The following is a 25,941-nucleotide window of genomic DNA, read 5'->3' on the forward strand; positions in this document are numbered from 1 at the left end:
CACACACACACACACTGCTCTTTTGAGACAGGGTCTCACTGTGTAGACCAAGCTGACCTGGAACTCACAGAGGTCTGCCTGCCTCTGCCTCCCGAGTACTGAGATTAAAGCTCTACCACAAGGAAACAAGACTCTAGGAATACCTTACCCTGCAGCTAGGTTCCATCCAGCATTTATTGAGCGCCCACTGTGTACCTGGCAATGGTTGGACACTGATTACTATTTACTGCTCGGCCAGGGAGACACGAACTCAAAATCACTCCTTGCCTCTTACCACACGTGGTGACAGAAGCACAGTTCCCTTTGATCTTACTGGATTGTGCCTAGGAGCATCTAAGCCTAGGGCTCTTTAAGAAGGGGGAGGGGTTTCCCGAGGAGTGGCGCTGGAGCGGACCGGAAGTGCTAGAACGTAGGGGCGCTCAAGGAGGAAGCGGAAGTGGTGGCGGCTTCCTAAGTTCTTGGAGCGAAGATAGGCAGCAGGGTTTTTCTACGGCATACTGACGCGGAGGTCGAACCAAACTCCGAGGTCCCAGGAGGAGGGTCAGGGAGCTCGGCGCAGGTCCGTAACGGGTGCGTAGGAGTTCGCGGGGTGAGAGGGCCAAGCCGAGAGTGCACCCCGTTAACGCGCGCTTCGCCTACAAGATGAGCTCCAAGGCCAAGAAACGCGTGGTGCTGCCCACTCGCCCCGCGCCTCCCACGGTAGAGCAGATCCTGGAGGACGTGCGAGGGGCACCCGCCCAAGATCCTGTTTTTACTGCCCTGGCCCCAGAAGGTAGGAGAACATAAGAGTCCCGAGTCCCAGCCCGAGTGGGGAGCAAACCGATTGCAGCCAGACACCTAGGGACCTATCTTTTTTGTCCCTGTCCTTCTCTTCCCCTACAAAATGGGATCATCAAAAATAAAGCCGAAGTGCTGCCGAGCTTGGTGATTTAAGCCAACCCAGGGGTCTAGGGCAGGAGGATTGCTGTGAGTTCAGGACCATGTCTCAAGGGGGCGTGGCCAGTTGCTCCTACAAAGAAATGGGGGAATGGTACGTGTAAGGGCCATTTGTGTGAATCCGGTCCTAGAATCCAGGAACCCAGACAGTCCTGGGTAGAACAGCAAAGCCAGGGTGGCTGGAGGGGACCTGTCCTCTCCGTGACCCCCAAACCCTGGGTTTTTTCAGGCCTGAAACTGACTAATTTTCTAGTGTCTAGGTAGGTATATGTTACCCTCAGATTCACCACATGGCCAAGGAAGACCTTGAATCACTGATGGATGGTCACACTGTTTTCTTCTCTTCAGACCCCCTAGAGCCACTCCCAAGGGCTGAGGACTCTGAGGTCCAGCAGGAGCAGATCTACCAACAGAGCCGGACCTACGTGGCTATGAACGAGAGGCTGCGGCAGGCGGGGGATGCGCTGAGGCAGAAGTTCGATGGCCTTCGGCAAGCTGGTCAGAGGCTGGAACAGGATATTAGTCAGGTGACATCAGCCACGTCCTAGAGCCAAGGTTAAACCTGATGTCCTTGGCCCAGGCCTGGGCACCTGACAACCAGAAGCTCTGGGTCAACATTTACTGCTCCAACCCTACCCTTGGGGGACCCAGTGGCCCACTCCGCGTGCTTGGGGCTTTGTCCCCTCTTCCATCCTTAATGGCCTCTCACCGGTGATGGGACTTGGGGACATGGCCACCTCGTTTTGGGGACACCAGCCTAGATTGCATCTAGGACTTGACTGCAGGTCAGGGCTCAGAGGCAGTCTGCCCCATCGTTACCAGTCTTCCACCAATGTGCTCTTCCTGCCCCCTGTCACCCTGGACAGTGAAGATCTCCGTCCCCAACATCCACAGCAGGTCAGCCACTATTGGCTTGGTTGACAGAGTAGTCTGGCTACCCCCTTCCTAGGGCTGGGGCTACTCAACAAAGGGGTTTTCATTCTGGGGAGTCTAGGGGTCCCAGAGGAGCCCCCCAAAGGCTGGAGTCCTGTGTGTGGTGGACATTGACCCTTCTGGACTAGGGTTTGGTTTGTCTTCTTGCAGAAGACCCACCACTCTTGGAGTGGCCGGACTTTAGTTCTGAAGATGAAAGATGTTTGATGCCTGAACACAGATCTCCCTTAAGCTGGACTAGATCACTGGGGGCCCAAATCCATGCCACCCCTTGGCCACTCGGGTGTTGGCACCGCACCGGCCTTCTTGGGTCCCAAGCTGGCTGGACCTGTTTTGTCAGAAATGGTTTTAGCTTGTGGGCCATGTCATTCCTGACCTTCGACATTCCTGGTGGCCACAGGGTCTAGCTTGCCCTGACTGGTGCAGCCTGGATTCCTGGTCTCCACTCCCACCATGACACCTCCACCACAAGTGACCAGTGGCTGATGGCCAAGTACAGCTCCGGTGACCCTCAATCAACCTTGGCTCCAGCATGTGGAGACCTGACACGTTGTCCAGTCAGTGGGGAGCTCGGGAGCCCCGAATCGCCTTCTCGGGTTGGACAACAGCTGCAGAAGAAGGAAGGTTCTGGAACAACCTCCCCGCTCTGGAGCCCATGTTAAAGATGAAACTCCAGAGCAGCCAAATGTCTCGCTTTATTAAAGATATGAACAAAGAATCAGAAGCCAGGCTGGGCGTCCTCCGGGGTCAGTATGTACAGAAGTGTACACTGTAGATCAGGGTGCAGAAGTGTACACTGTAGATCAGGTTACAGAGTGTACACTGTAGATCAGGGTGCAGAGTGTACACTGTAGATCAGGTTACAGAGTGTACACTGTAGATCAGGGTGCAGAGTGTACACTGTAGATCAGGTTACAGAGTGTACACTAGATCAGGGTGCAGAGTGTACACTGTAGATCAGGTTACAGAGTGTACACTGTAGATCAGGGTGCAGAGTGTACACTGTAGATCAGGGTGCAGAGTGTACACTGTAGATCAGGGTGCAGAAGTGTACACTGTAGATCAGGGTGCAGAGTGTACACTGTAGATCAGGGTGCAGAAGTGTACACTGTACATCAGGGTGCAGAAGTGTACACTGTACATCAGGGTGCAGAAGTGCACACTGTACATCAGGGTGCAGAGTGTACACTACAGAACAGGCGGAAACAGTACGGCAGCAGAGAACACACTGACCAGCTGTGAGCAAGGGAATGACATTGGCCATGGGACAGTGCGACAGACAGACACACAGTGAGGTAACTGGTGGGCATGGTGCCCTGGTCAAGCACCCAGTGGTTAGTCTCCAGTAGACCACTGGTGTCCAGCTCAGGGAGCTAGCAGCCATCAGCAGCCTGGCAGGTGGCAGATCTCCTGCTCGGTCTCTAAGGACACTCCAGAAGCTGCTGCCCTTCAACAGAGCTTACCTACCCTGGGCTGGAAGTTCCACTGTGTCTTGTGTCCCCCACTGTGTGGGGTGGAGAAGGCAAACATGGCTGCTGGGCCCAAGGCTGACAGGATGGGAGGAGGTGGCTGGGAGAAAGATGGCCCTTGCATGCTGGTGCTGCAGCCTAGACGTCCCTGCTGCTCCACCCTGAGTCCTCCCCACGGCCCACATGGGGAAACCAAGGCTCAGAGCAGCGCGAGTGCCACCTGAGCTCTCACAGTGCATGGTACACAGGCTCAGTCTACAAAGATGAGGTTCGCCGTCCGACCCCAGCCGCCAATCTGTGCATTGTGGTCCCCAGCACAGGGCCATCCTGGAGTGTGTCTTAGGTGTTCTAGAGAGGGTGTCCTAGAGCCACTTTGCTCTGTTCTGAAAAGGGCCTTCCTTGTCCCCTCCCTACCAGTCACCCAAAGGCCAGCGGCCTTGTCTGGCAGGCAAGATCCTGGCATTGAGCATTTAGTGTCTGGAGTTTCTGCTGTGACACTGTCCCCACAATTAGGGCCAGAGCCCCAGACAAGGAAACATCAGGCATCGCAAAGCACTGGACAGGTGTAATAGGTGTAGCCCACAAATGGTGTCCTCAAGTCAGCCTGCCCCTGGGAGTTGGCAAGCTTGGGTCTGTCAACTCCCTGCCTTAAAGGGGACCCTTGGGAAGGGCAGCAGAATTATCAGTTCCTCCCAAGGCCGCCTCCCACCCCCGGTTCTCAAAGCCACTTCCCTCATCTCAGAAGAGGGACTTGAGGCCAGCTCAAGGGACAGTCCGTTCTCTGGGGACAGCTCGTGCAGGTGTCCATGGCTCCCCTTACAAAGAGCAGCCTGGGGTCCCACAGGAGGTTGTTGGCTCTGCAGGAAGACTCTGCCCTGGGTCCCTGTGGTTGGCACACAGACCCACCGCCCAGGTGCTCGAAGGCTCGGCTACCTCACATCTGCATCCTGCTCTCCACCTGGGTCCCTGCCCTCCATAGCAGCTCCAGGCTCCCCACACCGTCACCAAGTCCCTGTTTTGATTCCAGGCTGTGACTGAGTGAGGCCCGAGGAACTGTTCTGGTCCTGATGCCTTCATCATCTTAAGGCAGCCAGGGCTGGGAAGGACCAGGCTCCCGCAGATGGACCTGCCTCCCTTCAGGCCGGCCTGCCTGCCTGCCTGCCTGCCTGCCTGCCTGCCTGCCTGGGCCCTGGAGCCTAGCCAGGTGGCCTTGGGATTAGAGTCCCTCCTATCAGTAAAGGGACAGAGTATGGGCTGCTCCATAGCTCCTGCGTCAGGAGGGCTGTTCACCCTCAGCAGTCTCTCATGGCTATGACAAGTGCTGGGTGAGAGAGAAGCTTGTCTACTACCCCTCACCCAGTGCTCCTCAGCCGCCTCGGAGAAGGCAAACACCCCTGGCAGAGTCATCATTAACCAATTACCCCAGCACTAATTACAGGCTTCCACAGTGCAGGGCTGAGGCGTCCCCAGCTGCCAAGCAGAGGCTCCCTGCCCCATCCCCCAGCCTGTCCCCACCTCCAGCAGGAAAGCTCAGTCACCTGAGAAGCCATGTCCACTCTCCTGCCGGGTGCAGCTCACAGCCCCACATCTAGTGACTTTCAGAGACTGGCTGTCCACCCCTTCCCAGGCCGACCTCAGAAAATGGCGCTGCATGTGCCCTATGGCCAGTCTACAGCCGATTCCCTCGAGCCCCGGGCATAGAAGCAAGGGCTGGCCCTAAGGTGCAGAGATGCGAGCTGGATGGGGGCTCTAAGGGCACACATGTGCCTAATCAGAGCAGCTAGAGAGCAGGCCCACAGCGCAGCCAGCCTGGGCCACAGGGTGAGGAGAGAGTTCCAGAAGGCAGGCCTATAACCACTACTCCAGGAGGCTGGCTGGAGAGGTAACAGGGGCTTTCTCCACAGCTGAGTCACTGGTCATTGTAGCCACTACCATAGGGCTGGGCACGTAGTTGAAGGGGGGAACCCGTGCAGCCCTACTGGGGGAGCCATGCCTGCTAGTAGGAAAGCCCCCCGTGACAACACTCAGACCCTCATGGGTGAAGGGCGCTGAGGCAGGAGGCTTGGCGAGTACTGGTCCATCCACATCGCTGCCCAGTGGAGCAACAGGGCCACTGATCGGGGCCTGTGGGGGATCCCTGCTCTCCAGGCTGGGCGACGTGCTGGAGTTGGTTTTAGAGGTGGCCACATCCTCTGTCTGTACCACTGCGTCGCTAGTCTTGCGGTGTGGAGTTCCAGCAGGACTGTCTTCGGGTGATGAGCCCCTGAGAGGCAGGGCAGTGGCCGGCAGTGTGCTGCGCAGGATGTGGGGGACATCTTCATCTTTGATACGACGCCAGGTCGTACCCGGCGCAGCCACCCTGGGCAGCGGCCTGGCCTCGCCATCACTTCCCCTGCGAGTGGCATTGGCCTGGGTGGTGGGCACAGAGACAGCGCTATCGGGCCTGCGGGACACACTAATATGTGGCAGGGAGGCGTACCTCTTGACTGTCTCGGGCCGCCCAGGGGTCGCCCGTACAGGCAGGCGTGAGGGGCTCTCGGAGCTGGTGCGTCTGGGCGCACGTGGGGCAAGACCTGGCTTGGCCTGCGGGACCCTCTGTGCTGCCAGGGGCTGCCGTGGAGACGCTCGCAGCTCATCACAGCGAGAGGAGCAGAGAAAGACAGCGGGGAGTGCGGGCCGTCCGCGGCAGGGCGAAGCGGTCTGGGAGGTGGAGACCGTGGAGTCCGCAGAGGACAGCTCCGATCTACGGCGCCGGAGGAGACCTGGGGACTCCTTAATGAAGGTCAGCTGCCTTCTGAAGCCGGAGCGGTCTGAGGACTCACTGCCGCTAGAGCGAGTTGAGGCCACACGTACCAGGCCCAGGCGGCTGCCACGTGCCCCAGGAGTTCCCTCAGCCCCAGCTCGGCCCCTGGAGCCAGGCTCTGGGGATGGCCTGGCCAGTGGAGGTGGCACTCGCCTGGCTGGCCTTTGCATGAATGGGATACGCACGGGTGACTTCTGGGTCTTGTGTTGCTTAGCCAGAAGAGCCCGGGCTGGTGACTTGGGCACCGGGGACCCCCCAGGTCCAGGCAGAGGCCCTCCTGTTGGAGTGGCCAGTGGGGACCGCCTAGGCAGGGACTGGGATGCCGGGGAGGTCTGTGAAGAGCTTGAAGACGGGGTCTTGGTGAGGCGGGCTGGAGGAGTAGCACTCCTGGGCGGGTGGCTCAAGGCTGCCAACTCAGAGATCTTGCCTGGTCGGTGCAGGCTCCGAGAACGTTGTTGCTCAGGGCTGGGGGTTTTGGTGGCAGTTTCTGGCTGAGTGGTACCAGATGTCCCCATCTTCTTAGGTGCGGAACAAGGTCCAGAAATACCTTTGGACTGAGCCCGGGAAGCAGGGCTGGCAGTGTAGATCACTGTCCTTCCCCGGAGCATGGCTGACTCCCCTGCCATCGTTTTCTGGGTACCCTTTGCCTTCTCAGGGCCACTAGGAAACCGGGGACTCCCACTGCCCTTAGTGGAAGTTGTGCCCCGTTTCTCAGGACGCCAGGCACCCCCAGCCTCAGCCACTGGCTTTCGCCCTTTTCTGAGCTTGGAGGGCTGGAGGGTGGAGCTTGCTGACAACCCAGACACCAAAGACAAGAGGGAGTCAGACTCAGAAGAAGCTTCCAGGCTGGCTTTGGCCGCTGCCTGATGCAGCCACGTGACAATGGAGTTTGCGCCCTCTTGGATAGCCTGCCACTCGACGCTATCTAGGTCAGAGGCTGGATCAGAACCAGGAACCTCTTCACGGCATTTCTGTGGTAACTCAGTGGGCCTTATGTCTGACCTCACAGCTCTGGGCTTGCGACGCCGTGAGCTGGGTACCTGGGTCCGGCGCCTGGGCATAGCTAAACTGATACATCTCTGCAGGAGCTCCTCTTCTGCCCTTGGGCTACTATCTTGTTTACTGCCCTGCTCCTCCACTCGAGGGTGGCGGGCTGGCTGTTCAGAGGCCTCAGGCTCGCTGAGGGAACTAGCCGAGGAAGTCAGGGAATAGCAGGGTGGGGTCTCATCTACTATCAGTCTCGGCTGCGCCCTCACAGGGAGTGTGGCAGGCTGTGTCGCCCTGGTTGGGGTCTCTTTCCTGCCTGCGGGTTTCTCACGTTTAAGAGCCCGAGGGATGGCGGACGCCCGCCGAGTTGGTGGTGCTGTGGCTGGTGGCTCCTCGTCAGAGTCATAGAAGCAGTACACAGCTTCCTCTGTGGGTGTCGTGAGGCATAGCGACTGCAGGGCACCGTCTCCACGGGTCCGGGTCTGGCATGAGCCATCCCTGTTGGACCGAGCACTCTGGGGCCGGCTGAGGGGTAGTTCCAATCCTGCCCGGTTCCTATTAGCCCCCCGTGTGTGCTCTGTGCTCTTACCAGCACCTGCTCCTGCTGCCTTGGGCCGGTGCCCACGGGTCTGCCTGGCAGGAGCAGCTCGGCCTGTAGGTTTCTGCCTGTCCCCAGGCCTGGCCGGCTTATCCCTGGAGGGTCCCTGTAAGGTCTCGTCACTGAGAGAGGCTGCACTGGAAAAGTTGACAGGCGTGCCCTCTGCAGAGTCTGTGCCCGAGTCATCACCCCGAGCCGGGGCGGGCACTAACATGTACACGGGGACCGGCAGTGCACGGCGGCCAGGCACCAAGGCCGAGGCCACCTTGCGGAGCCGGGCCGGCATGGCTGCCCCCAGACATTCACGCAGCGCCTCTAGTTCTTTATCAGCCGCTGACCGAGCCCTAGAGCCAGCTGGTGCTGGGCCATCCAGGCGGCTGGTAGCCTCGTCCCTCCGACGGTGGCCCCCACCACCACCCACCGCACGTTCTGGACAGGCTGGTGGCCTCAGCCGCAGTTCCACGTCCTGCTGGACATACAGCTCATGCAGGGCCAGTGCGCTGAGGCTGGAAGCACAAGAGAAATTCTCGTCCGGCTTCTCCACCGTGAAGCGTACGCTGCCCGCGTCCAGCTCCGAGGGCGGCTGGCATCTTTCCCGACAGTCTGCGATGTCCAGGAAGCGCTTCACGTAACTTTCCCACTGCAGGCTGAACTGGCTGGCCTCGGGCTGCCCGGGAGGTGCCGGTGGAGTCCTGCTGCGGCTGGGTGGCATTGTCTGGCCGGGGCTGTCTGGCAGCTCGCTGGGACTCACTGTACCACTGCCCAGCGCACTGCAGGGGTCGCTCGGGATGGAGCTGGCGATGGAACGGCTCTCGAAGCTGCCCAGGGAGCTCACAGAGCTACAGCGGCTCAGGACCAAGGGTGTCTCCTGGACGCAGTTCTCAGATGAACTGGATGGTGTAGCATCCTCCACCCCAAGACCTCGACTTCGACCCCGCTGTGGGGCCGGGATGGACACCGGAAGAGAGGTGGACCCGGATGCTCTCCACGCCCTGTCTAGCTCGGCCTCGCCAGGACCAGCCTCCTCAAGCTCTTCCAGGGATGAATCGCTGTCATCAAGGTTCTCCACCTGGCTGTGGACTGCATGGCCCGTGGAAGACAGAGAAGACAGGGAGCTGCACCTGGAGAGGGACATCGGCCCATCCTGTGCCACCAGCTTCTGCAGCACCTTGCTAGTCACCGGCAGTGGGGAGGCCACCAGCTTCTCGGGGACTTTACTCAAACTATCTGCAGGTATCCATGCCTGTTTCCGAGCCCCCGGGGAGGTTCCAGGCCCAACCAGGGGTCTGACACCTGCCCCCGGGGCCCCATCAAGCAGTGGCACGTGCTGATAGGTTGGGGATAACTTAATGGTGCGCACTCGGGCATCAGTGGCTGCTGTGTCCCGGGCAGGAAGCTCAGCCCGGCTGGGAAGGTCTAGGTCCAGTCGGCTGGGCCGAGTCTGTCCGCATATTGGGCCATCGCGGTGCTCGGTCAACACGGCCAGTGGGCAAGGCGTCATGTGTTCCCGGGTACAGTAGCCATCGCTGGTGCTACCACTGTTCAGGCTGTCGTTGGAGAGGCTGGTGTGGGCCGCCTTGAGCCTCAGCAGAGGGTGCGCCCGGCTGCCAGCCTCACGCCGCCCACCCTCTGTGCCCCGGCATGGAGAGCAGGACTGCGCACGGCCCTCCCTTGGCGCCTCCTGCCCCGGGTCCCCCGAGCTGAGACTGAAGCTGTCGTCTGATGAGGTGTGCAGGGCAGAGATGTCCTCCACCAGTCGGTCGATGCGAGCCACAGCCAACGCTAGCTTGGCCTTGGCTTTAGCAGCCACAGCTGCCTCCCCACCAGTCTCCTTCTCAGCTTCTAGGCCACCCTGGCGGGCAGGTGGGGTGCGGGCCAGTGCCTGGCCCTGAAGGAAGGGACCACCAAGGAACATAGACATCACTGCTGGGCTGGCGGGCTCAGCTGTGGTGGCCGCAGCAGCCAGGGATGGTGCATCATCATCATCAAAGCAGCCAGAATCAGAGGCATAGTCCTGCACCAGCCCGTCCAGGTGGCGGAGGGGTGGCAGGGGCTTCTTTGAAGTGGTCTCTGCCTCAGGCAGACCCTGCTTCTCCAAGTGACCGAGCGCATGCACCAGGTGCCGAGTGTCCAGCTCGGCCTCCAGGGCCCTCTGCTTGCGGACGTACAGACTGGGCACGCAGGTGCCTGGGGAGACTGCCATGGCTGCGGCCTGATACTTGGCCGGTCGGTGGGCCAGCAGGTTCCGCAGAGCGGCAGCGCTACCCATGGCGATCATCTTGTGTTTGGAGTGGACGAGGTTTCGTAGCATGCCCACAGCCCCCAGGTCCCACAACAGTTCCTGGTCGCGGGGGCTGCGGGCAGACAGGTTCCAAAGGGTGCCGCAGGCATTGCTCACGATAGTCAAGCTGTGCGACGTGAGGTGCTGCAGCAGTGTCTGTAGGCAGTTGTGGTCACGGAGCACCTGCCTGAGGGAACCCAGAGTAAAGGAAGGTGAGCTTGGATATCCCAGCCCTGCGGTGCCCACCATCCACACCACACTGCCATCCACGCTACAAAAGCGCTCCTCCCTCAAGGTCTTCAGCCCAGCGGTGCTAGCTTGGCTCAGCCGCTCCTCTAGCCTAGTTCAGCCACGCCCACCCCTGGTCGCTCATACCCCCAGCTCTGTTATACCCACCTCTACCTTGCTGAACTCTTAGTCCAGTAAATCAGGTTCACCCCTGGCTGTGTGGTGACCCTGCTCAGCCAATCACAATTCTGCCTTGCTATGCCGCAGGCTTGCTCCGCCCTGCCCGGCACATACCCTCCAGTCAGGCGCGTGTTCAACCACGCCTACCTCCACTTGGCCGCAGGCTAGCTGAGCTTCCCCAGCTAGCTAGCAAGGTTTAGCCACGCCCCTGCTTGCCCCGCCCACTACCCCCAGACTAGAACCAGCAGACACCGCAGATAAGCATGTCCACCTTTAGGTTTGAATTTGAGAAAAAAAACGAAGTAACTAGAGCATAAGCTTCCCCAGCCCGCACTGCACGACTCCTCGCAGCTGTTTGGGTTTCGTTTTGTTTTGAGGAAGGCTCTAAGGAAGGCGAGGCTAACTTTAAACTCCGTAGCCAGATGAAGGTGGCCTTCCTGTACCTCCTTATCTAGGTTATGTATTTAGCTTGTTTGGTTTTAAGACATCTTGTTTTTTTGTTTTTCGAGACAGGGTCTCTCTGTATAGCCCTCGCTGTCATGGAACTCACTCTGTAGACCAGGCTGGCCTCGAACTCAGCGATCCTCCTGCCTCTGTATCCTGAGTGCAGGGTTAAAGGTGTGTGCTGTGTACCCCCAGTGCCTGGCTGTTCATTTGTTTGTAAGACTTAATTTAAAAATTCTAGGGGTTGGGGGATTTAGCCCAGAGGCAGAGCGCTTGCCTAGCAAGCGGAAGGCCCTGGGTTCGGTCCCCGGCTCCGAAAAAAAGGAAAAGAAAAAAAACATTCTTATCATTTTATTTCACGTGTATGGGTGTCTGTGCACCATGTGTGAAGTGCCCACCAACGCCATAAGGGGGCAGCAGAGCCCTTGGAACTGGTTACCTGTGCCGAGCCGCCCACCCTGAGGGCTGGGAACTAAGCCCTGGTTCTCGCTCAGTAAAAATAGTACATGTGTACAGTTATTGAGAAGCACCCCATACCTCACCCCCACCCCTTTTCTTTCCTTTTTTTTCTGAGAAAAGATCTCATATACAGTCCTGGCTGGCCTGAAACTTATTGATAAAAGCCAGGCTGGCCTTAGACTCCCTCTGAGGAGCCTGCCCTGCCAGGTCTGCCTTATTGTGAACATTATTTAATAACGTGGTTTGTGTTATTTGTGTGTGGGCTGCATGTGTGCCTGGTGTCCACAGATGTAAGAAAAGGGCACAGGATTCCCAGGAACTGGAGTTAAGGGTGGTTGTGTGTCACCGTGTAGTGCTGGCAACCAAACAAACCCAGGTCCTCTGCCAGAGCAGCCGCTGCCGCCCCACCATCTCCCAGTCCCGGCCTCTGCACTTGGACGGATCACGATGGAAGCTGACCTGTAGTCCTCCCGCGTGGCAATGAGGCTTGACACGTTGCGCAGGATCCCACCGCCACTCTCGATGACTGCTAGGGAGTTCCCTTGGCAACGGTATGTTAGGGTGCTCACCAGGAAACCCAGCGCGCCATCCACCTGGCAGATAGCTGCCTTGTTCTCTGTGCTGTGTGCCGACAGGTTCCACAGAGCACTGAGCACGCTCTTTAGAGTGGACTCCTGGGGTGGGAGGGAAGGATGGTCAGCATGAGGCGTGTAGCCACTCAGGGCCCCTCCACTACTATGGCCAAGAGATTTTCCACAGAATCAACAGCCCAGCCTGGTGGTGAAGGCCTGTCATTCTGCACTCAGGAGCCCGGGGCAGGAGGATTACAAATTCTAGGCCAAGCCTGGAATATCTGTAATATGAATAATATGCAAAAATGCTGTTACAGTAGCTCTATAGTGGAGCCCCGCCTAGACTCCCAGAGAGGGACTGGGGGCGTGGCCAGGGGTGGAGCCCCTGCCTAGAATCCCCCAGAGAAGGGCTGGGGGCGTGGCTCAGCAGTGAGGTTGCTGTCTGTTACGCGAATGTCAGTACTTTCATCTTGGCAATGTGGTGTGTAGGGCTGGAAGTTTCAGAGCTGTAGGCTGGGAACCCTAGGCTCACTCCCTAGGCTCACTCCTCCAGTTCCTTTGGTTTCCCGAGAGACAGGGTCCCCGACGCCTGCCCGGGGGTGACTCCCCATTCTGAGCCTCTGGGTGGCGCCCTCTCTCCTCCCCAGTCCCAGGCTGCCCATTCTCACCTTGGAGGCCCGCAGCACACATTCCATCAAAGCGGTCATGCTGCCAACCTCCCTCAGCACCTTCTTGCTGTTGATGTCCGCCCTCCACGACAGGTTACGCAGAATACTGGAAACAACCTGGCCAGGGAGTAAGGGGTGGCCTCAGTGGACCCAGAGCCCAGGTTCCAAATGGATCATTTCCTCCCACCCACTGCGACCCTGGAAGACAGCCAGTAACAAAACGTGGTGTATTACTCTTTGAGGGGATCAGGTGGAGACCTGTGGTGGTCGCCCCAACCCAGGAGAAGCAGACCAAGCCCGCCGCTAACCCCGCCCTGTGTACCTGATGCAGCTCCTCGCTCTCAGAGGCCAGCTGGGCCACAATGGCTTCCATGCAGCCTCGGCGGGCACACAGAGTGGCCTGTTGGGATTGACATCGAATAGTTGAGCTCACAGCAGTAAGGACAGGGGACTCCCCAGCCCTTTCTCTCACTTCACCCAGCTAAGGAAAGTGAGCCTCAGACAGATGGACACATCTGGACTCTGCCAGCCCAGAGGTCACAATTCTCCAGACCTTGAGGGTCAGGGAGGCAGTGTGGATGTGAGCTCCCGCCCTCTCTGGGCCACATCACCTGCCTGCTCTACCCATCTGTCTACTGGGAATGACTGTCCCTACCTCTCAGGAGCATATCCAGTCTGAGGTTAGGTGCGGCATGCCTCAAGATGGTACCTGACCCTTGCCCACCCTCCTCCCACCCCGGGAACCTTGTTGGCAACGTCTCCGAAGGTGAGGTTGGTGAGGGTCATGCCAGCGTAGCGGCGCAGGGCGAGGTTGAGTGGATCCTGGGTCATCTTGTGCATCTCATAATCCACCTGCAGTAGCTCGGCCACAGCCTGCAGCCCCCCTATAGGTGTGGTAAGAAGAGCTGGGTGTCATGGAAGGGCTGAGGCTGGCCAGAGGGGCCAGTGTCCCCATTCCACACACGCCTACCTTCCCAGTTCTTTTATAGCTCACCCCCCACACACACACACACGCACTGGCCAGCCCACCCTCTGTGTCATGGCACCTAGAGCGTCGTCAAGAGCTGTGGCTAAGGCCCAGGAAAGGGACACTCACCTAGCTCATTCATAGCCCGACGGTATTCCTCGTCAAATGACAGCTTCATCACTGCACAGGCGGCCTGGCAGATCTGAGGCTCGATAGGGACAGGAGCTGTGGACAGGCGTGAGGTTAGATTCCCAATCCTGAACTGATACCCAAGTTCTCCTTTGCCTCTCTCTCCCCTTGCCGTATCTACTGCTTCAAAATCTGTGGCGTGGGGGTTGGGGATTTAGCTCAGTGGTAGAGCGCTTGCCTAGCAACCGCAAGGCCCTGGGTTCAGTCCCCAGCTCCAAAAAAAAAAAAAAAAAAAAAAAAATCTGTGGCGTGTCACACACTCCCTGACTAACACCTCGCGGCAGCAGAGTGCTACTGCTCACATGTGCTGGTAGACTGGCCTGTGACCTTATAGGCCCTAGGCTATAAGGCAGGTTCAAGACCAGTTTGGATAACTTAGTGAGACCAGACTGAAAAAGAAGAAGAAAAGGGACTGGTGGCCTGCATCAACAATACATCCCTGCCTAGACTCCTCCAGTGAGGAGCTGGGGGCGTGGTCAGGGTGGACCCTAGAATTCCCCAATGACGGTCTGGGGGCGTGGTCATGGGGTAAAGCCCCGGTCTAGAATCCTCCAGGGAGGTTTTGAGAGCATGGTCCAGGGGTAGAGAGATTCTTCTTCATTCCTTTGCCACACTGTCTTAAGATCCCTTGGGTTCAGCTAGAAACAGTAAGAAGGTGTAAGGCTTGGTTGGTTCCCTGTCCCAAGCCAATCCAGGCCCTGTGGATGTGGCATACTCACTGTCTCCTGTACCACTCTCTGTCCCGCTGTCCCGCGCCTGAAGCCAGTCCCAGCAGGTCTCGCAGTAGGCTCGGATCTGCTCCAGCACGTGCAGCACACGCATCTCCTTGCGTGCCAGGCCCTGATCCGGCTGGGAGAAGACTATGTTGTGCAGGGCCGCGTTGGCACGCATGCGTGCATCTTTGGCACCAGGCGCTCCGGGGGTTCCTGTGCGCCCCACAGACCCAGCCTCAGTGCCATGAAGGATCTGGAGCAGCAGTGGCAGACATCCCGAGCGGCGCATGGCTACGCAGCTCTCTGGCGAGCTGGACATGGCGAGCAGCGTGCGCGCAGTATCTTCCTGGTCGCGCGTTGCCAACATAGATAGAAGCCAGAACACGACCTCCACCTGCAGGGGAACACGCGATGTCTGCAGGCTCACAATGGGAACTGTGATCCATCACTTTTTTTTTAAGGTTTATTTATTTTATGAGTACACTGTCGCTGTCTTCAGACACAACAGAAGAGGGCATCGGATCCCATTACAGATGGTTGTGAGTCATCATGTGGTTGCTGGGAATTGAACTCAGGACCTCTGGAAGAGCAGTCAGTGCTCTAACCTCTGAGCCACCTCTCCAGCCCGCTCCATCACCTTTTGTTGGCAATTCTCCTTCAGAAGGTGGCTTATGGACCGGTAAGATGGCTAAGTAGGTAAAGGCTCTTGCTACCGAATCTGACAACCTGAGTTGTATTCCCAGGGTTCAAATAATGGAAGGAGAGAAAAGACACTTGCAAGTTGCCCTCTGACCTCCATACTGACACAAAAGCAAGACCCCGCCCCGCAGGACGCCCACACTAAGTAGGCCGCTTTAATCCCAGCACTCGGAGGCAGAGGCAGGTGGATCTCTTGAGTTTGAAACCAGTCTGGTGTACAGGGAAAGTCCCAGGCCAGCCTGGGCTATATAGTGAAACTCTGTCTCAGAAAAACAAAGACCTCTCACCTCACAGGGAGCCTCAGTCCAGAGTGGCTTTCTAGCAACGGGGATTGCTTGAGGACTCCCAGTCCACGCCACTGGCACTCCATCGTCAGATTTTCCCTTCTTACCTTGCTGTTGCCAGGCTGGGGGGTGACATCCTCAGGGTGTGTGGGAACTTCTGCCTCCTGCTCCTCCACTGCCACAGGCTTCACCGCCAGCAGCGCCTGCAGGAAGAGCATAGGCTGGGTGGTACAGGCTGCACCGTGCACAGGCTGCAGACCCCCTCCTGGGCCCAGAATAGGGGAATACCACTGAGTTAATAGGCATCTGCCACTACCCCTTTCCGCCCTAGCTCTGCTTGGCTTGGTACCTGGGGCTCCGTCTGCTGCACCCGGTCCTGGGCTTCCAACAGCTCCTTGTCAATCTGCTCCAGGCGTGAAGCCCGGATCTAAAGAACAGAGAACCCGAAGTAAGCTTGTTCATTTTGGTGACCTGGTCCCTGACTGGCCCCGCCTCTTTCTAGCCTTGACTCCTCCCATCTCTGGCTCCACCTTCTAATTCTCCGCCTTGCCGCGGACTCCTCCCATTTAGCTGGTCCTCCACTCCCTGAAGCCCGGGTGTGCACGCCCCGAACCTGAGCCCGCTGCACCATCTCGTCTGAGGTACCGAAGCGCTCCTCCATCAACGAGCGGATGTGCTGGGCTTCGAACTCCAGCTGCTGCCGAATTAGATCCATCTGCATCGAAAACTGCTGGGAGCGGGGCACGGGCTATGGTGAGTTGCGTTTTGACCTGGACCCCTTACCACCGCCACACTCCTGCACTTTCCTTAGGTGCGCCCCGGGAGCTCACCGTGTCTACGTGTGGCAGTTCATCCAAGCGCTTAGAGAGGCCCTGGAGCTGAGAGTAATACCACAGCTTCTCCTTCTCCTCTTTCTCTATCTCGCTCAGCAGGAAGCATCTGGAGGAGAGGGTACACACGAGACCTTATAGGTGGCATTCTCAAGGATTCCCCCCACCCCGACCCCGCTCCCAGCTCTGAGGTGGACACTGGAAGGAACTGAGTGAGTGAAGAAAAGCTGACAGTGGGTGAAGAAAAAGAAAAAAAAAAGAAAACAAACAAAAAAATCCCTTGGGAGGCGGAGGCCCGAGGATAGCTGAGTTTGGGGCCAGCCCTGACTACCAAGTGTAGCCCCGCCCTAACAAGGGTTCAGCGAGATGGCTCAGCAGATACAGAAACTCATAGCCAAGTCTGACGACCCAAGCTCCATCTTCAGAACCCACATGATGGAAAGGAAGGAAGGAACTTGTGCAGGTCGCCCTGTCACCTACAGGCTCACTGGAGCGGAGCACATACAAATATAATTGTTAATAAATGTAACTGGAAGAGGACAGAAGCCCAAAGCTGTGGGACTGGGCACCTGCCATCTTGGCACTTTGGGAAGGTCAGAATCTTGACCAGCCTTGGCAAAGTCGAGGGCTACTTGACAGCCTTGACTTAAAAAACAAAAAAGATTGGTTGGGGATTTAGCTCAGTGGTAGAGCGCTTGCCTAGGAAGCGCAAGGCCCTGGGTTCGGTCCCCAGCTCCGGAAAAAAAAAAACAAAAACAAAAAAGATAAAATAGCCTGGTGGTGGTGGCACACACCTTTAATCCCATCACTCGGGAGGCTGAGGCAGGGGGATCTCTGAGTTTGCAGCCAGCTTGGTCTACAGAACAGCCAGAGCTACACAAAGAAATCCTATCTTGGAAAATAAACAAATAACCAGATAAAAAGGAAAGAGTTGGCCATCTTAGAAAGGCCTGAGAAGCGCTCCAACACTTGCATATCTCCAAGTACACACCAGGTTCAGGCTCAGAAGTTAACCCTGTCACTCCAGCACTGAGGAGGCTGAGGCAGGAGACTGACCAGCCTGGACCAGACACTGAGACCCCTTTCTTTAAATTTTTTTTTTTGTTTAAACAGGCTGGCAAGTTAGGGAAGCAGACAAAGGTCAGCAACCTGTGAATCCTGAGTTTGACCCCGGGATCTCCTAGTGTTCTCTGACTTCCACACATGTGCTATGGTGTCCCCAAAGAAATAAATGTAGTCGGGGAGCCAGAAAGGAAAAGAAATATCAATCAACAAAACTCTTATTTCCTGGGGTTGGGGATTTAGCTCAGTGGTAGAGCGCTTGCCTAGCAAGCTCAAGGCCCTGGGTTCAGTCCCCAGCTCTGGAAAAAAAAAAAAACAAACTATTTCCATTTATCAGAGGAGAAGTTTAAAAGTTCCTCCGCAGAGCAGACTTAAACTGTGTGTCGTGACCTTGTGCAACCCAGAGGGGTTGAGTCGGGTTGCCCCCTCCGCCGCTGCCCCCTCCACTGGCCCTGGGCCCAGAATTTTTGGGCTTCTGTCCTTCCGTCAACAAAGGCCTCCTTGAGGATCTCTGGCGTTAGGCCTGTTTCTGAGCCCTGACTTTGGATGCGGCTCTGTCTCTAGAGACGCCTGTATGTCTCGGACCCGGGGATGCGGGTGGGGGCTCTTCTCCCAGGAGCCTTTCCCCTTGCCAAGAATGTCCTCATATCCTCTGTCCACCAGTTGGGGTCAGCCAGACATGGACAGAGTGGAGAGGAGCTTGAAAGAGCCGGAGGTGGGTGTGGCTAGTTGGGGGCGGGGCCACTGCCAGCGACCCAATCCGAGGGCAGAGGTTCCTGGGGGCGGGTCCTTTCCCATGCCCTCTCACCTCTCCTGGTCTAGTTCTTCCAGCAGGCGGATGGTGGCCCGGCTCAGCTCTCCGAAGCTGTCCTTGGACGGTGCAGGGCCATGTACTGGGCTTCCCTCTGGAGTCTGGGCAGCAGGCTCAGGGCCCAGGGCCGGGGCATGGAACTTCAGGTTATAGAGGCTACTGATGTCAGTCTGAAGAGCTGGAGGGAAGGAGGCAGGGTGAAGTCAGCAACCTGCTCCTGGTGTATCCCTGCCGGCCATGGCCATTCTGGAAGTCACTCACCTTTCAGTTGCTCTAACACTTCTGTCTGCCCGGAGGATACCAGCACTCTCGCCTCCTGCTCCAGCTTGCCCTGGAGGTGTTTCAGGACCTCCTGCGGATGTGGTAGGGAGTAAGGCTGTGAGCATCAGGACTGCCTGCCCCCGGACGTCTGTCACCCTGGCAGTCCACATGCCTTGGGGACCCCTCTCTTAGCCTGCCCAATACATCAGTGCTTTCGAGTCTGTCTGTCCGACCCACGCCCTCCATGCCGGTTCTCACCTTCATGCCAGAAGTCTCTGTCTCCAGCTTGGAGAGATGGCTAGAGTTATCCCTCAGCTCCTGTCTTAAGTGAGTGTTCTCCGCCTTCAAGGCCTCCACCTGGCGCACCAGCTGCTCGTACGAGGCCACGGAGCTGGCCATTTTCAACTCCTGCAGTGCCTGGGGCCAAGGGGGTCACAAGAGTGAGTGCTGGTCACTGGTGCCCCTTCAGAAAATCCTGGACTGGAACCCACCCCTGCCACCCATTGTGGCTGTGCCCTCAAGACAGGATTGGCTGTCTGGTGTGAACCAGTCACCTGGGAGCCAGCATTTGAGACAGACATAGAAACAGGAGGAACTGAAGCTGGGAGGCCGCAGACGGCTGTTTGAGGCATACAAGGTTAACTGATGGGTGGACAGACAGAAAGACTCCAAGACACATGTACTGACGACAGCCAGAGGGACACATAGACATCTGTCACCCTGGCAGTCTAAGTCAGAGCCACCTGGAGGCCACCAGGTTCACAGACTGATACAGGAGAAGCTGACTACAGACAGACAGACAGACAGACAGTCAGAACTGCTCAGGCTGGCAGACACACTGGGAAGGAGGGGTCACTAGCTGGCCCAGAACACCGTGAAGGCCAAGGAGTTCTGGCTAAGAGAGCTATGGGCAGGAGTCAGGGAGGGTGGTGGAGAAGATCTGAACTCACCACAATCATCCCAGGAGTTTGTGACCTGGGCCGGGACCCCCTGTGGTCACACATCCCTCCATTCATGCAAGGGTCCCCGGTAGCTCCAGTTCATGGCTCCAGTTCAGATCCCATACCTCCCCCAGCTCTGTCACAGTCCCGTTCTTTGTGCTTCTGCCTGTCTTTCCTCTCTTTTGTGCAGCCTCCTCCCTCTGTCCGGCTGGCCAGTGCCTTCTCCCTCAGCCTGGCTGTCAGTCCACAGCTAGCCTGAAGCCCCCACGCCGGATCCCCCTTCTGTCTTTGTTCCCTTCCATCTATGGGAGCCCCCTCCCTCCACCTTTGTCTGAGGTCCACCAATAGCGTCTCGTCCTATCCGCTGCTCCCTCCTCCTTGGGAGCTTCCTCCTTGCCAGCCTTGAGGAGGCTTCAACCCAAACCAACCACACACCCCCCACCCTGCTTAGGTGACAGCTGCTCCTTTGGCCTCCCCCTCCAACACACATAATCTAATGCTCGTTTTTTTTTCTCTTTCTCTAGAAAGCCCTGCCCACCCTGATGTCACCCAGGACAGTGACTGTCTAGGGTCTCAGTCCCTCATCATTCCGTCCCCCGGAGGCCCTGCTGTGGGTCTAGCCATGCTTTTTGTTTTCTTCCTACAACCGCTGTTCCCAGAAAAGAGACTGAGGTGGTGGTGGGGGGGAGAGAAGACAGATGTAATCAGACCCTGAGATGCTTAGAAGTCCAAGCGTTAGCCAGGCATGGTGGCTGACCTGTCATTCCAGCACTCAGGAAGTGATAGGTAGGAAGATCAAGAATTCAGGACTAGCTTAGACTACATATTGGCTAGCCTGGGCTACATATGGCTCTATCTCAAAAGACCGACAATTAAAACAAACAAAACAGACCTGTCCTCTCTCTGTGCCTTGGTGTATCCATCTGAAGGGTGGGGAAAATCCACCCCTGGCCCATTCGAGGGCTGACAGGAGGTTCTGAGGAGACCCGCTCATTCCATCCAAGCCAAATTTGGAGCTAGAATAGAGTCTCAAATCTAATCTAACCCCTGGTTGGAGCTGGCCACCCTTGCCATGCCTAGCCAGGAGAAACAGAGGCTTGGCAGGTAGGGGACATCTATCCCCACATGCAGACCTGTGCGACGTTCCCAGCCACACTTGATGCTGTTCCTCAATGTAGCTTGTTCCGACTACCAGCATTCAAATCTGCTCCACAGACACCCCTCCAGGCCTCTGCACCCCTCACCAGGCCACTCCCCCAGCCTCTTCTAGCCTGCTAGATACTGAAGTCACACTCCCCTCCAGAGGAAGCCATGAGGATTTCATCCTTGTGCTATGGTTCCCAGTGCCCTCGGGATAAACCCTGACCCCACTGGCACACCTGGATTCGCTGGAGACAGAGATGTACTTGTCCTCAGGTTTGCACACCAGGCCACCTTTGACTGCTATAGCCTCACACCCTACATCTTCCTGCAGAAGCGCCCCCTCCGCCCAGAGCCTGCCTCCAGCCCCAAACCTCTGTCAAGAAGCCACCTCGGCCTCGGCAGATGACAGCAGATGACAGACAGGGAAACAGCAATGACGGGACATCAGTCTATTGAGAGCGATTCAGAGTGGGGAGGCAAAACACCCAGAGGGCTCATCGCCGATTTCCTGTCATCCCATCCCCTTTACAGAGTGGAAAAGAAACAGAGCAGGGTACACAGCAATTCCCCAGGGGCGCACAGCATCCTGCCTCTCCCAAGGATCTGGTGTGGGAACCGCGCGCGCGCGCGCGCGCGCGTGTGTGTGTGTGTGTCCAGCCGGACTCAGCTGCCCGACTGCCTCATCCAGATTCAGTTTCCCCTCAGCTCCTAGTCTACCTTCGAGTCCGTACTGACAGGGCGCGGCAGGTCGCGCCCCTGCCCTCCTCCCGGGGTAAGACGCACGGCTTACTTGCGCCTGGGATTGCTGTAAAAGCCCAGGGCGGTCTCCCTCTTGGCTAGGCCTACAAGCCAGACCTGGGGTGTCTAGGTCTCCGGGGGTCTCGGCAGCACAGGCGGAGGGGGTTGTTCCAGAGGGACAAAGCCCGATCCGGGCCTGGCCAGGCGGCGCTGCCGCTCCGGCGCTGGGCGAGACCACTGCAAGCTAGCAGGGGAGGATGCGGGATGCAGGGGCCTGGGCCAATGGCGGCGCGGGAAGACGAGCTGGTGCTATGGCGACAGCCAATAGCAACCCGGGGCAGGGACCCGTGCTGACCGTGGGGCATCGGGCCTTGTCTTGGGCTCAGGAGCTGATGGGGGGAGGGGGCAGTGAGATTGGCAAACCCCTTACCAAGGGGGAAAGGGAGCGCCAAGAGGACCAAGACCCCATGCAAAACATCAAGTTGATAAATATTACACCAAAGTCTTGGGGGGAGGGGACCACCCAATCCACCTGCCAGGTGTGGAAGTTTCGAGCAGGAGGCGCTGGGGACAAGCAAAGCCAAGAGTGCCCTGAGGTCCCGAGTAACCTGGGACTTGGAAGGTTGGGAGATGGGCAGGCACTCTGGGGGAGAGATTGGCATCCCCTCCCCATCTTTCTCCAACCCTCTGGCAGCAGAGTATCAATCACTACCAGGGCCTGCCATTTTCATGTGACAGTTCCTCTGTCTCTCTGTCCCTGTTTCTTTTTTCTTTTCTTTTTTTCTTTTTTTTTTTTTCGGAGCTGGGGACCGAACCCAGGGCCTTGCACTTGCTAGGCAAGTGCTCTACCGCTGAGCTAAATCCCCAACCCCTCTGTCCCTGTTTCTATCTCCCCTCCAGTCTCTCTCCAGCTCCAGTTCCCTGATGCCCAAAGGGTCCTTGAAGGTGCTTAACCTGCAGAGCCTGTGGCTGGAGCCGATGGCTCAGTGGTTAGCAGTATACGTTCCTCTCCACAGGACACAAGTTCGGATCCCAACAGCCAAGTCTGGAGGCTCACCTGCCTGGAACTCCGGTTCCAGGGGATCCCACACCTCTACTGATTGCCTGCACCTGCTCATGGGAGCTCACATGCACATGCACACACGCGCACACATACACAGAAGGGGGAAGGAGAGAGCGAGCAGTAAGAGCTTAGGGCAGCAGGGGATTGAAGGCTTGCAGTCAAGAAGGCTCATCTTAGACCCGCAGTTGCAGTACCAGAAGGGCCCAGCTGACTGAACAGTGGCATCCAGAGTTGGACACAGCTGTCCCTGTGGCCCCAGGGAGGAGGTAGCAAAAGGGGCTCTTGCTGATGGAGACGGGCAAGGCTGTTCTCCATGTCTGTCATCCCAGCACTGAGGCTGAGGCAGAAGAATTGCATGGAATTTAGGATCAGCCTGTGCTAGGGTCAGATCCTGTGTCCAACATAAAAGGGGGAAATAGAGGTGGCATGGCTCATTGGTAGTCAGCTTGGGGGGCAGGAGGGGAAGGTGCCTGACACGGAAGAATGAGGGAGGGCTTGATCCAAGGTGGGTGTCTGGCACAGCATTGGAGGAGCGGGTCATGAGGTTTAGCCAGGGTAAGCCATTGAGCCTTGGAAAGCTACGAGGATCCCCCTAACAGCGCAGGGTTGAGCAGAGCTGGAGGTGGGGTGTGGTCACTGGGGGGCACAGAGCTCAGAGCCTTTTGGCTTCAGCTCTGCTACCACCTCCCTTGGGAATACCTGTCTCTGGCCTCAGTGCCCAGCTTGGGTGGGAGTCCTTAGTCTAGTCTGTTCCCTCCCGGACACCACCGCTTGTCTGGTCCTCACAGGCAAGGGCTGGTGGGAGGAAGGGAAGACTGGCTGCTCCCATACAGACAAACTGAGACTCTGGCTAGGAAACACACAGCTTCAATTCACACTGCAGCAGTGCCATTCAGATTTCTGGGGAGGCCAGGACAGTCTTCTCTCCTGACTTCTCTCCAAGGAAAGCTGACACGCAAGATGCCCTTAGTCCCAAGCCTTTAGAACATTCCTCACTCCTGTCCCCCTCCTTGCTCATGAGGCACAGGCACTCCCAGTCACCAAGTACCTGAGGCCTGACCTTCAAGTGACACAGGAGACTATCCCTGCTGCCCCGAGACCATGTCTCCCAGCTCCAGGGCACTCCAGGCTTCTCAGTGGGCACTGTGCACCTTGGGACCTCTGTCCATGACACTGCAGAGGTCGCTGGGCCTCTCTGATGACTGCAGGTCCTCTTGGCGTCCCGCCAGCCACCCTCCCCTAAGTGGGCTTCACTGAGTGTGGAGTGGGCACAAAGGGGGCTGCACGACCACATGCTGGTATCATTTGGCATGGCTGTGAGCTGGGTGACAGGGAACAGCCCTAATGGGGAGGAGTTAGCAGCCGCTGGACCAGAGTTTCCCCAGAGGGGAGCAGGCTGACTGCACAGTCCGTCCCTCCCGGAAACCCCAGCACACAAGCTTCTCTTTGGCTCAGTCATGTGACCTTGACTGCTTAGCTGTGCCCCAGCCTCAGTTTCCCTTTACATGTCGGAACTGCAATACTGCAGGACTCAGAACAGAACCTTTGAAATGTCAGAGTCAGTGGACGATGAGTGGGGGAGGCCCTAGCTCAGTAGTGTCCACAGGGAAACTGAGGCCTAGCAAATGTAGGGCGTGGTCGAGGCCTGCATCCTGCCCTGGCTGGAGCCTAAGGTGGGTGTGCACCAGCTGCAGCCCTCTGTTCTTCCGAGACCTGCAGGTCTCCCCAGAAGAGAAAAGGGAGAGGAGAGGGTCTCCTGCAGAGGGATGCTCCCACAAGGGAGGCCTGCGCCTGCGCAGGATGGGGGAGGGGTCGCTGCAGTATAAGGGAGGGGAACCCAGCCCTATGCACATGCTCAGGAGGTTTCCTTGGCAACTGTCTCCAGAGCAACTATGAAAGACCCCCGACCCATCAAGTTGGTTACTTCTAGCATGAGTGTCCTCTACTGTCCTCGGGCCGCCATTCCCAGAGTCAGGACCTCACCTGACTCTCCCCACACCCTCATCTCCGACCAGGACTCCCTGCATCCTACCTGGTTCCCAAAGAAGGTTGAGTGCAGCAGGCTTAGGAGTCCCAAGAGCCCCATGGAGCTGCGGCCGCCCGGACAGCGCGCGCCCCGCCCTCCACCGCAGGGATGGAAGGGGGCGGGAGTATTGCGCCTGCGCGCACAGACAGGGGCGGGAGGGGGGTGTCACTCCACTGTTGGGGGATGACCCAAGACTCTGAAGATGGATGTTTAAGACAGGACCCCCTTTGAGTAGAACGACAAAGGGTGTCTCTGATGGACTTGGGGCACCCTAAGGGTTGGAACCAGTCCAAGGAGCTAGCATTGGAGAACCTGGGTTTGTGGGAGCTAGAAGCGCCACCCTGTGGCTAGGACACAGTGTGTCCGCGTGTGGATGTCAGTCACCTGGGAGCCCGGATACCCGCTAAGATTCACAAGTCATTCAAGAAAAATGTTCTGGGTGCCAGCCTTAAAGGTGGGCACAGGGCATGGAGCGGCCACTGGACGTGGACTCTGTCGTATGAACATTATTGAAATACATACTGTGTGCTCAACCCTGTATAATGGACAAACAGTTCTAGAACCCTGGTCTTTGGCTACTTAGCAATAAGCAAAAAGTTAAGTCGGCCATGTGGGGTGGTTGCACATCTTTAATCCCGGCACACAGACTGTCATTTGTTCTAGGTGCTGGGGACGTGATCTAGGCGGATGGGTTAACACTGAGCTACCACAGGAGGAAGTGTGTGTAGTAGGCGACCCCCAGTGACTGAGGAGCAGACCTGGTTGAGGGGTTGGTCCCCATCTAGTCCACCTCTGCCTAGAACTGAACCGGGAAGGGTGCTGTTGTCTTGTGCAGTGGGAAGTGGGTAGGCAGCCCACCGGGTAATCTCCCACTAGGTGATGAGCAGGAATACACCAGTTATCTGATGGAGGTCACTGGCTTTGACCGCCCCTCCCCAACACCTTCTAGGAGCCCCTGGAACAAGTTTCCTCTTTTGTGTCACATGCCTGGGGCTGTGGGTGGACTGATGACAGTGACACCAGGGGCAGGAAGACAGAGCACAGCAGCCCCATGGTGACCTATGGTTCAGGTAATCTCCTGGCCTTGGTGGACAAAGTCACTTACATATATGCACACCCACATAGTTAGGTCTTCAACCAGGAGCCCCTGGTGGACAGCTAGGCTGGAGGCCTGCTTCGAGGCAGGATGACTGGAAGGTTCCAGCAACCCTCCCTGACTTGCATCCCCAGAAATGCAAGGTTCTCCACTACCATGCGAGCCAGTGTGGCGTTAGTCCACTCCAGAGGCAGGCAGACCCAAGTTCCAGCACAGGGACTGGCCAGAGGATCTCTCCACCACAGATGTCAGAATTCCACCAGTAGGAGGCACTGAGCCTTTAACACAGCCTTGGTGACGCACTTGCACTTGAGGTCTTCCAGGACACTACTACTATGAGTGCTGGCTAACACCTGCCACCCCATGGTGCAGAGAGCTCCAAGCTCTGCAACAGCACTAAGCCCAGGGAAAAGGACAGCAGGCCTCCTGTGTGCCACTGTCATGGCAATCCCCTCCCACACAAGCACTTCCTGCAGTGTTCACCTGCGCTGACTGAGGGGACCCTGCCGACCCGTGCTCAAATCTGGAGCCACCACCTCCCAGGCCTACACCCTTCCTAA

At 57.5% G+C, this 25,941-nt stretch overlaps 2 protein-coding genes across 3 annotated transcripts; one reads left to right on the plus strand and one right to left on the minus strand.

The window, feature by feature from the left end:
- Positions 1-463: 463 nt before the first annotated feature.
- On the plus strand, positions 464-2,593 carry C7h19orf25 (similar to human chromosome 19 open reading frame 25). The gene is given in 2 exon segments (NM_001007657.1): positions 464-772; positions 1,285-2,593. Coding segments are annotated over 2 exon segments (330 nt in total). The 5' UTR covers positions 464-642; the 3' UTR covers positions 1,485-2,593.
- Apc2 (APC regulator of WNT signaling pathway 2) lies at positions 2,546-24,387 on the minus strand. Of its 2 annotated transcripts, none has more exon segments than NM_001106769.3 (15): positions 2,546-10,194; positions 11,778-11,992; positions 12,559-12,675; positions 12,881-12,958; positions 13,303-13,442; positions 13,655-13,750; positions 14,434-14,821; positions 15,518-15,613; positions 15,760-15,837; positions 16,024-16,140; positions 16,241-16,349; positions 18,111-18,291; positions 18,375-18,465; positions 18,633-18,791; positions 24,292-24,387. In NM_001106769.3, coding segments are annotated over 15 exon segments (6,918 nt in total). In that variant the 5' UTR covers positions 24,346-24,387; the 3' UTR covers positions 2,546-5,195.
- Between the last annotated feature and the right edge of the window lie 1,554 nt (positions 24,388-25,941).

This window comes from Rattus norvegicus, chromosome 7 (assembly GCF_021556685.1).
Source record: "Rattus norvegicus strain SHRSP/BbbUtx chromosome 7, alternate assembly SHRSP_T2T, whole genome shotgun sequence".
NCBI classification, from domain to species: Eukaryota; Metazoa; Chordata; class Mammalia; order Rodentia; family Muridae; genus Rattus; species Rattus norvegicus.